The sequence below is a fragment of the Camellia sinensis genome, chromosome 1 (genome assembly GCF_055761805.1).
Source record: "Camellia sinensis isolate YWXY chromosome 1, ASM5576180v1, whole genome shotgun sequence".
NCBI lineage: Eukaryota > Viridiplantae > Streptophyta > Magnoliopsida > Ericales > Theaceae > Camellia > Camellia sinensis.
Window position 1 is genome coordinate 38,857,748 of NC_138961.1, and position 10,827 is coordinate 38,868,574.

The 10,827-nt window shown below is 37.6% G+C and overlaps 1 protein-coding gene across 4 annotated transcripts; it reads right to left on the minus strand.

Moving 5' to 3' along the window:
- Window positions 1-2,840: 2,840 nt before the first annotated feature.
- Window positions 2,841-10,424, minus strand: LOC114297090 (uncharacterized). 4 transcript variants are annotated; one of them, XR_014365901.1, is made up of 9 exons: window positions 9,976-10,424; window positions 9,781-9,859; window positions 9,616-9,677; window positions 9,363-9,505; window positions 8,134-8,250; window positions 5,847-6,220; window positions 5,590-5,726; window positions 5,454-5,493; window positions 2,841-3,109 (listed from the first exon to the last, which is right to left on the minus strand). XR_014365901.1 is itself a non-coding variant. In XM_082923333.1 (9 exons), the coding sequence occupies exons 5-9, from the start codon at window positions 8,224-8,226 to the stop codon at window positions 2,942-2,944; spliced, it is 549 nt and encodes a 182-aa protein (XP_082779459.1). In that variant the 5' UTR covers window positions 8,227-8,250; window positions 9,363-9,505; window positions 9,616-9,677; window positions 9,781-9,859; window positions 9,976-10,424; the 3' UTR covers window positions 2,841-2,941. The 4 variants fall into 4 exon arrangements, 3 of the variants coding, with proteins under 3 accessions (XP_082779459.1, XP_082779462.1, XP_082779466.1); XM_082923333.1 differs by having other exon boundaries at window positions 5,847-5,957; XM_082923336.1 differs by having other exon boundaries at window positions 5,847-5,957; window positions 9,939-10,424.
- Window positions 10,425-10,827: the final 403 nt, after the last annotated feature.

Consider the following 10,827-nt stretch of genomic DNA (forward strand, 5'->3'; position numbering starts at 1 on the left):
GTATTTCAATTCCAACTTGAATACGTGTATCGAGTTGTTGCATTTAACATGCCATGCTTAGATTAGCCGAGCCTATTCTAGTTGCATTTTGCATGTGTTGCATTAGCCATCTTAACATGAACTAGGATCATGCATGATTTCTAACTAGTTTCTTGTTTTGGCTCGGAGTACTAGGTAAGTGCTTATTCTTTAGCATCATGCATGAGTGTGAGTGTTACCATAATAGCATGCTTGCCATGAGGATAACTGCTTATGTGATATAACTACTTGAATGCCTGTGGGTGAAGGTTAGATTACTTGAATTGGAACAATTCATCAAAACGTGTGTTTTAAGCCCACTTGAGAGTAGCAAAATAATTTTTTTTTTCTAAGCCCACTTGAGGGTGGCAAATCCATGTCTTAGCCTACTTACCAGTAGCACCATCAAACCATTTTCAAATAAACAAACATAAAATGCCTTGTTCCGACTTAGGTGATCTAGTCTATACTTGTGTGTTGTGCGCATCACATAGTAATTCTAGGCTAATAACCGGAATAAAAACGCATGTGTTTTCAAAAACAAGATATTATGTTTAGTAGTGGCCGATCTTTGATCGGGCGAGCGGGGGTGCTCATTGAGGGCCTTCCCCAATCGTACCCAAGTTCCCAAGCCGAGACAACTTTGGTGATGACGGATACGTGGCCTTAGACAACGAGTCAGGGTTTCCTAAATTTACCAAAATAAAATATTTATGTGGTAACTCTGTATCTGGCAAAGCAGTCCATGTTTGGCACTTCTTTCTTAAAAATCAGTTTTCCAAAACGATTTGCCGGATTTGGACTCTTTGGTGATTTATCGGTCTCGCATTGCACTTTGCAGGATTAGATTCAGAACCGTGACATTTGATTCCGAACTGTAGTAGCATGAAGCCCCCAAGGCGCGTCTACAGTGGCTGAACGTGTTGATCATACGTCCTGGCAAGCTGCCGTTGGTATCGCCTAGAGCTTCCGTGGCTTTTCGCTAGGGAGCTGTCTGACGTCGTTGAGGCTGTTTCGATTCGGCACTTCAGTGGAGTTGACCTGCGACTCCGTTGGTGTCTTTCCGGAAAGGAGATAACATGCTTTGTGTGGATTATCGGGAAACATGGATCTGCTCAATGCCGTGTTTGGTCAGGAAGCGTAGCAGCTAATGATAGGTGCTTGGCACGGCCTGAATATGATGCAACCAAGTTCACCCCATGATGAGATTATACGGCGAAGGGAGATTGACGACCAAGAATTCCACATCCACTGTTTGGGAGCCCTCTCGAACGGGAAGTGTGATTTTTCCTAACGGGTACTCTGGATTTGCGTTGAAGCTGAATAATAGGTGAGGAGTCGGAGACAGGTCTGATTTGTTGAAGCCGAGTTTGATGAAGGTCTCGTAATACATAACCTCCGAAGTGCTCCCCTGGTCTATGAGGACGCATTCAACGGTAATTCGGTTTACGTGTAGTTCAATGACCAATGGATCAATATGGGGGAGTGTTATGCTGATAAGATCAGAATCGTTGAAGACAATACTCAGAGCTTTGTGGGGTTGTTTCATTGCTGTGCGTTGCCTCTGGGGGGCTGACTGAATTGCGTGTATAGTACGTGGAGTTGGAAGGCTGTATGTCATATGAATAACGCCGAGCAGAGGTGAGTCCTGCCGAAGGGCAGCTGTTTTGATTGCGCTCTTTCAGACATGTTACTAGAGGCGACCATCCTAGACCAATTCCTCAATGTGGTTTTTCAAAGCATAGCAACTATCCAGATTATGACCATGATCTTTGTGATATTCACACCGCCTGTCCCGTCTTCTCGTGTCAGGGGGTCTAACCATTTTGGACGGCCATTTGAAGAACGGAAGATGTTGGATTTTGAACATAACCGAGCTGATTGGCTCTGACAGCTCCGTATATTTCTTGTCGGCGCACTTTGTGCGCCTGCTATCAACCTGCAGTTGCTCATTTGCGCGATGTGAGCATTGATCGCTTGATCGACGAGAATCCCGTTTCTTGTCTCGTTCAGCTCGTTGTCGTGGTTCAGGCCTCTGAGGTGGTACCACTACAACAAAAAAAGCCTTTGGTGACAGACTGATTTTGTCTCCAAACATCAAAATTTCGTCACTAAAGTGATCTGTGACGAAAAAAATTTGTCACCACTTTTGTAGCCTATACGTCGTCACAAAAAGTACCTGGTGACGAAAAACAATTTCGTCACCTATTTTTCATTTTTGGCGACGAAATGTTTCGTCTCCAAATGTTGAATTTTCCGTCCTCTAAAACACCAATTTCGTCACCAAAACTAAATAATATTTTATTTTAATTATTTTTTACGACGAAATATTTCGTCACCAAATATATTTTAGTGACGAAAGTTTTCCTCACCAATGATATGTATTAAGGTGACAAAAAAATTCGTCACTAAAATGAACAAAAAAAAAATTATTCAATGACAAAAAATATTTTGTCACCAAATATTTCAATTTAGCGACGAAATATTCAACAAATGTGACGAAATTATTTGTTTCGTACTATATCATTAGTGACAAAATTATTCGTCATGTTTTTTGAAGACTAATAGCGACATTTTTTATTTCGTCACTAATAAAAATTAAAAATTTTGAAAATGAGAGTACTATTTTCTTCCGAAATTTTTTCTTTTCAGTAACAATTCCCTGCGCATTTCAATAACCTTCAATAACCTGTTCAATAAAATATCTATTACAAATCAAAACAAAAATCTATTCATTTTCATAAACATCACAATTGAATTTTAGCACTATCCACAAAAATACAATATGAACTGCATGCGGATTATAAACATGTCACCTAATATCCACAAAAAACGTCTACTGATATCCACAAAAATATAATATCAACCGTATGCAGATTACCAAACACATCTCCTAATATCCAACAAAAAACGTCTACTAATATCAACAAAAATAAAATATCAAGGGCGGATTACCAAACATGCCCCGTAATACTAACAAAAATATAAAATTTACAACATAATCAAAATACAAGGTAATATGAACAAAAACACAAAATGAGCTACCATCGGCCCTCCAAATTACCAAACAAGTCCATATCAAATCTCGAATCTGCAAAAAAATGAAACACAAAAAAAAAAAAAAAAAAAAAGTTAGCTAGACAGTTATTATCTCATCCATAACATATACAATTTAACATGCATTTTTGGACTTAGTTTTCAAATCGGAAGTCCCGTGCTAGTTCCGTAAGTTTCCACAACTCACATTGGTCCATCCCGAGGTGTTTGAGGTGTTTCCCGGGCCGTCTCGCGGCTGTTGCACGATTTTGGCCCCCGAAGGCCTATTTTCAAGCTTAAGTGTGGAAAAGTGCATTTTTTGACTTAGTTTTCAAATCGGGAGTCCCGTGCTAGTTCCGTAAGTTTCCACAACTCACATTGGTCCATCCCGAGGTGTTTGAGGTGTTTCCCGGGCCGTCTCGTGGCTGTTGCACGATTTTGGCCCCCGAATGCCTATTTTCAAGCTTAAGTATAAAAAAATGCATTTTTGAACTTAGTTTTCAAACCGGGAGCCCCGTGCTAGTTCCGTAAATTTTCACAACTCACATTGGTCCATCCCGAGGAGTTTGAGGTGTTTCCCGGGCCGTCTCGTGGCTGTTGCACGATTTTGACCCCCGAAGGCCTATTTTCAAGCTTAATTGTAAAAAAGTGCATTTTTGGACTCAGTTTTCAAACCGGGAGTCCCGTGCTAGTTTCGTTAGTTTCCAAAACTCACATTGGTCCATCCCGAGGTGTTTGAGGTGTTCCCTGGGCCGTCTCATGGCTGTTGCATGATTTTGGCCCCCGAAGGCCTATTTTCAAGCTTAACTGTGGAAAAATGCATTTTTGGACTTAGTTTTCAAACTGAGAGTCCCGTGCTAGTTTCATAAATTTCCACAACTCACATTTGTCCATCCCAAGGTGTTTGAGATGTTTCCCGGGCCGTCTCGTGGCTGTTGCACGATTTTGGCCCTCGAAGGCCTATTTTTGAAGCTTAAGTGTAAAAAAGTGCATTTTTGGACTTAGTTTTCAAACCGGGAGTCCCGTGCTAGTTCCCTAAGTTTCCACAACTCACATTGGTCCATCCCGAGGTGTTTGAGGTGTTCCCCGGGCCGTCTCATGGCTGTTGCATGATTTTGGCCCCCAAAGGCCTATTTTCAAACTTAAGTGTGAAAAAGTGCATTTTTGGACTTAGTTTTCAAACCGGGAGTCCCGTGCTAGTTCTGTAAGTTCCACAACTCACATTGGTCCCTCCAGACGTGTTTGAGGTGGTCCCTGGGCCGTCCCGTGGGTGTTGCACAATTTTGGGCCCCAGTAGCCTATTTTCATGCTTAAGTGTGAAAAAGTGCATTTTTGGACTTAGTTTTCAAACCGGGAGTCCCGTGCTAGTTCCGTAAGTTTTCACAACTCATATTGGTCCCTCCCGACGTGTTTGAGGTGGTCCCCGGGCCGTCTCATGGCTGTTGGATAATTTTGGCCTCCGGTGGCCTATTTTCAAGCTTAAGTGTGAAAAAGTACATTTTTGGACTTAGTTTTCCAACAGGGAGATTGTTTTATGAGGTTTAGGTTTGTATAGGTTTAGGTTTGTATACGTTGATAATCAGGATTTTGTCTTCCTTAAGAATTTTAATAGAAAAAAGATTGATAATCAAACAAGCGAAATAAAATAAAACTAACCATAAATATAGAGAACTTGTTTAGAAGGCAAGACAAATACAGAGAGAACAACTTAATCATAACTAAATTAGAAACACGTCCCCACTCATTCTGCATTGGAACAAACTGAGCTCAAGTTTAAGCTTCAAGCTTAATTTCTTAAACATCATTAACTAAGATCTAGATGATTTCCATTAAATTTTGCTATTGTCACTTAGCTGATCTAGTTTTACCTTTTCCAAACACAACCCAGATTAATCCAAAACCATAAAATTTGCCAACAAGTTGAGGGCAAAAGGTTTCAACCACTGAAGAATAAGAAGTGGGAGATGAAAAAAGTAAATAAAACGGATCTTGGCATGCCTACTTTTCGATAATATTCACAACTAGTGCCGGGGGGGGGGGGTGTTGTTATAGTGAAGACATGTTTATGTCTTACCAAACTTGATCATAGGTAGGACAAATTTGTAACAATTAAATTTCAGTGTCATCTAGGACTAATCATTTTTGGGAACTAGTATCATATGGTCCCCTAGTTATACTGATATGCAATAGGTACTACATCAGACAGTACTTCAACTGACAAGATGACACTTGGCAAAATACAATCAAATAAACTGGAAGGCTTCATTATTTTCACAGGAATTGGAACTTCAAAACAAAAGAACTATGCTCAAGTCGAAAATATAGAAGAAGAAAAAAAATAGGGAGCATGAGTAAAGATATATCCACAAACATGTAAACAAGAAGTAACAAACTTTTACCGGGAAACTATAACTGATGACAACTTTGTTGTAGCCCATGCTGAAACAATAGAAGAAACTGAGTCAGCTAAACTCCAAAAAAAAAGTGTAGAAAAACTAATATCTTCTTGACAAAAAGAAAAGACAATAAGTATACCTAGTAATTGATAATTTTTTACCCATCGAAGCTAAAAGTACAAGTTTCCCACAAGGGGAGACATACAGATCTTTAACAGCTTTTGTATTTGAAGGAAGTTTTATGTCTTCATTTTGATTTGGATTAGTCAAGTTAATCTAGAAAAGCAAGTTCAAAACTGATTATGAACAGAAGAGTTGAGTGTAAGTTCTGAATAAACTTAGAGATGAATGTATATGTTGCAAAATAAAGTCTACTTCTTTGAGCAATAACTTTACCTTCTTGAGCATATGTGTCCCACCCATCACAAAAATCCTTCTAGCAAGAATCAGAGTTTGATAATAACAATCCATATCAAAAATCCATGCACTCTCTACTGCCATCTCATGCTGTAATTGCAAAGATATCAAGATAGGAACACATGACAAATTGAAAAAAGACATCTTCTTGGGAGGACAATTCTAGTGATATAACCAGTAAATGGTGAAGCAGATAACAGCAGGACTATAAACCTTACCAAAAGCAACAACCAGATGTAGGTCTTGAAAAAGCTTCTATAATGAAAAGGCATCTCCTTATTTATTTCCGTCCTTAATGAATTTGTTAACCTACAAAGGAAGCTATCTGGATTTTGGTGGTGCCTTCAGTGCATCTGAGATAGGCCATCAAAAGATTATCCCATAACCAACTTGCAAGAGGAAGGGAAGGGCGTGATTGAAAGATTTCAGAATAAATATTCTACTCATTTTCAGGGTGTCACAAAGTTAGCTTCCTCTCCTCTTTCTCTCCCTTTCTTATCCCTTTTTCTATTTCACTCTACATATCATTTGGAGGCTAGGATCTCTCTCCCCTCCCCCCCTTATTATCCAACCATGAATAATATTTTTCTTGGATTGAAGAAAGGAAGTTTCAAAAGTTTTGTATCACATTGAAGCTTCCTAGATATTAAAATTAAACAAAGAAAAGAAAAACAAAACAAGAAATAAGGATAAGAAAATTCTCAAGGCAGATTAAGAAAAGAAAATCAAAACAGGAAATAAGGATAACCAAATGTAGCTTACTGAGATATTATGATTTTGATTTACATCACTAACACACACAATTCAGCACCCGCCTCTTAATATAAATTAAAAAATAACAAAAACAAAAACAAAACAAAAAATAGAATAACATTAACAAATTAGTTGACTTAGCTAGGTGCTGCTGTGATGGTGAATCCAGAAAACTTTGGTTCCATCAACAGCAAAATAGAAGTTTTCTAGGAAGAGAATAAAATCATATCAACTAGAAGAGTTGAGTGACAGTTTCCAACAACACCTCAAGAGGATAATCTAGAAAAACAAATGGCAATGATATTGTTTTTCTACTAAAATTCAACACTCACTCTAAGAGAATATAGAGAAATAAAAGTAAGTTGTCTCCTCAAAAGAGTAGTATCACAGATTCTGAGCAAATATAAATTTACATGTTAGTTCGATTATCTATACAAGAACAAAACATGTGTGGTCTTTTCAACTAACTTGCTTCCAAACAAAATCAAATTTATCATTTAACCAGAGTCGGTGTGGTAGATATCAGTATTATTAAGAAACAAAACGGCTGGCCCATTAAATTAGTCACCTATTCTTCAAGAGAAACACCAAAATATGACAGTGACACCTTCCATACTCGTAGCTTCTCCAAAATTAGGTTCTGTGCTACTGGCTACTGCTACTGCTGTTGTTGCTGCCTTCTTGCTGAGGCTTGTTGTCTGCTGTTGCTTGCCATTTTGCTGGTGCTTAATGATCTGATGTTGCCTGCTGTCTAAGAGGATGTGGTGGTTGTTTTACAGTCTGAATTTTTATTTATTAGTATAGTTATAATAGGCTCTAGTGGTTAATTTTTGTAATCCCAGAACCTAATTTTGGATTTCTATATGGAATGTACATGGCCTTAATTATGGTAGTAGACCTTGTTTTTGAGTTATATTTTGGATATTGTTTTGTGGTCCAGTAGCTTCTAGGTCTATCCTAATGTGTAGCTCAGTATTGATCTTGTTCCTGCTCCTTATCTGCCCCTGTGCTCATGTGGTGTTTGAACAAGTTGTTTTGTCCTGTTGTGTTTTTGGTTTTGTTGGTGGCTCTGTCTTTGTATAGTTGGTTAGCTCCTCACACATGCCTCTTGTATATTGTATATATTTGTCTTTTATTTTATGACTTATTCACCCAAAAAAAAAAAAAAAAAAACACAATCGACCTCCTAGCATATAGCAATGCTAAATAAATATTAATGCAAATAATAAGGCCCTGATCGAATAACAAGAATCGAATCTACAAAAGGGATTTAGAAAGATCATAATGCTTCCATAAATTAACCTCCTTGACTATCATATAAAAGTGAAACCTTATTTCTAGGCATGTAATTCTTTTTTATCCAGGCTTCAATCAAGAGTTCAAAACTTGAAAAAATTATGAAGAGATCAAGTATGCCATATCTGGAAAAAGTCGCTATAATAAACCAACAAGTTTTGTTTTCATTTTATTTTGTGCATGATCAATATAAGAAAATCTGTAAAACAAACTTTACCATTTGGAGATCATGACTCCCTGAAGAGCTCTCAACAAGATTGGGACGTGCACGAACATCATTAACGATAGGCCTTTCAAACAAGGGAATCATCAAATGTGTTCCTTCAGGATAAACCTAGAGACATTTTTTGTTAGTGCAAGCACAAAATGACCTTGTTTGTCAGAATGAATTTAGATAGAATACAAGTAAACAGAGATACTAATTCTATATCACTAAATAAGTAACCCAAAAAATATAATTCATGCAAAAAAAAAAGAAAACAGTTACTAGGATTAATGAAAAAAGGGTCTCATACTAAACTAATATTGTCCCTATCAGTCTGAAATGAATCAGGCTTCAATCCAAGTTTCATAAACTTCATTTTAAATGCTGAAGATCTGTTTTCACCTCTAAGATCCCAATACCCAACTTCAACCAACTCACCACTTCCATTACGACGGCCGCAAATCGAAACTTAAGAACAAAATTGAACAATAAAACATGGTTTCAAAATTGAACAAAATCGAAACTTAGCTAATTTATGACTTTAAGAAGCAAGAAAGTAAATAAACAATAAAACATTTGCATGGAAGAACTATATAGTTTTAAGGAATGCTAATCTAGTCCCAAAGAAGTAAGAGAAATTTAACTAGATCAAGAGGAATAACTAGTTTGCCTATTTTGCCTCACTAGGATTATTAACAAAATTGGAATTGATGACAAACATGGTTGATGTTAAGGACTTGAAATCAGCTTCAATAACATCAAAGACCTAGTCAATTTGTTCTGAAAAAATTAAATCAATTTGTCTTAAGAGTAATATCATCAAACACCATGTGCTTATTGGTTTGATTTTTTTTTTCCCCCGCTCAATTCATAGGAGGGGAAAAGAAAAAGCTAAGTTGCATCAAATGGTGAGATGCGAATTCCAGCATTACTCACACTAAATTAGCAGCTTGTCTGCCAAACCAACCCTCTTTGGTCTCAATAATAAGACACATTGGTCCCTTTTAGGTATCAATTCCAATAATAAGACACATTGCCTCTACTTTAGAACACCAGTGAATGGTCTCACCAATTAAAGCACTAACACAACAAAAATAGCTTCAAACAAATGCACACATAAGTAATAAAATTCATAGCTGCTTTAAACTATATGAACTGAAAGATAGAGATAAAGGAGCCACAAAACATAAAATGAATTCCTGAGCTAACCCATTAAGTTAAAACCAAAAAAAGGAATATACCTCAATTCCTTTATAGTTGAATCCTCACCAAGTTTCAGTGTATCAACTGAAACTTTAGGAGGTGGAGATAGCCAATCATCCTCTTCCTTATCTTCACAATCAACAACCTCTATGAATTTCTCATTCTTATCTACCTTCTCAACCTAAATTCAAATTGATACCATCACTCAAATCAATTTCAAACAAAGGCTCACATTCTAGGTTGCTAAATCATTCATATTCAATAAAATCTACAAAAAGTAGAGATCTTTACAGCGGTATACGAATGCTTCCTTCGTTTGGGAGAGAAAGCTGGGGATGAATCTGAACAATCATCTGCAAATTCCAAAAATTAAAATGTTTAAGACGTACACACACACACACACACATCTATATATATATATATATAGAGAGAGAGAGAGAGAGAAAGAGGATAGACCATTGAGGCAGACAACATCGAAGGGTTGAGCACGGTGGTAATCGAAGAGAGGTTTGAGTTGTTCTTCGGTTGATTTGGCCTGTAAAATAGAGAAATCGAAAATCAAGTTCAGAAACACTAGAAAAAAAAAACAAAACAAAACAAAATAAAAACAGTACCTGGAAGATTAGGGGGCTAGAACTTGAAGTTTCACACCATTAGGGTAGAAGAAATTGGGACCAAAGTCGCAATAATCGTCGAGGGAGAAGCATAGGTCGGAGTTGGGATCGTGTAGGGTTTGAAGGACGCGGTTCTGATTAAAGAGTTGTTGGGAGGGTTTCAGAGTGTTGGTGTAGCGTAGTGATTGGAGTAGGAGGGGGTCGAGGTTAAGAAGGGGGGAAGGGGAAGAAGGGCATTGGAGGGAGTGGCAAAAGAGGGATTCCGATGGAAGGCGGAGGAAATTGAAAGGACAGGGGCAGAGGGCGGTGGTGGTGGTGGCGGTGGTGGGGAGGAGGGTGGAGGTGGAGTGGTGGGTGGTTTCGGAGAGGTGGATGAGGTGTTTGAGTGTTGAGAGAGCGGTTGGGAGATCGGGAGGCTGTGGCAGAGGCGGAGGTGGCGGTGGTGAAGTGATTGAGTTGGTGTTGGTGGTGGTGAAAGAGGCAGTAAAGGAAGAAAGGTCAGGTATGGTGATGGAGATGGATGATTTGAGAGTGTAGTTTTGTATCTTTTTTTCATTTTTATTTCCCCCAAAATATTTTAGTGGCTGAATTATTTTTTGGTGGCAAAATTATTTCTTCATCAAAGGTAAAAATATTGGCCACAAAAATAATTTTGTCACTAAATGATATTAAAATATTAAAAATTATTGGTGACAAAAATATATTCGTCATTAATAATTTTATAATTGGTGACCAATTTTTTCGTCACCAAAAATCTATTAATTTTGGCGCCCTCCGAAAATATTAGTGGGAAAATATTTGGTGACAAAAAAAATATAAATAATGACGAAATATAATTTCGTCACCTATTTTTTTTATTATGATTTAGATTGGTGACGAAATTTTATTT

Coding starts and splice junctions, on each gene's coding strand:
- LOC114297090 (XM_082923333.1), bottom strand. CDS start 8,226: ATGATTCCCTTGTTTGAAAGGCCTATCGTTAATGATGTTCGTGCACGT. Junction 5,958..8,133: donor GGAGTCATGATCTCCAAATG/GTAAAGTTTGTT, acceptor TTGCAATTACAG/CATGAGATGGCAGTAGAGAG. Junction 3,110..5,453: donor TCATCAGTTATAGTTTCCCG/GTAAAAGTTTGT, acceptor ATTTTTTTGCAG/ATTCGAGATTTGATATGGAC.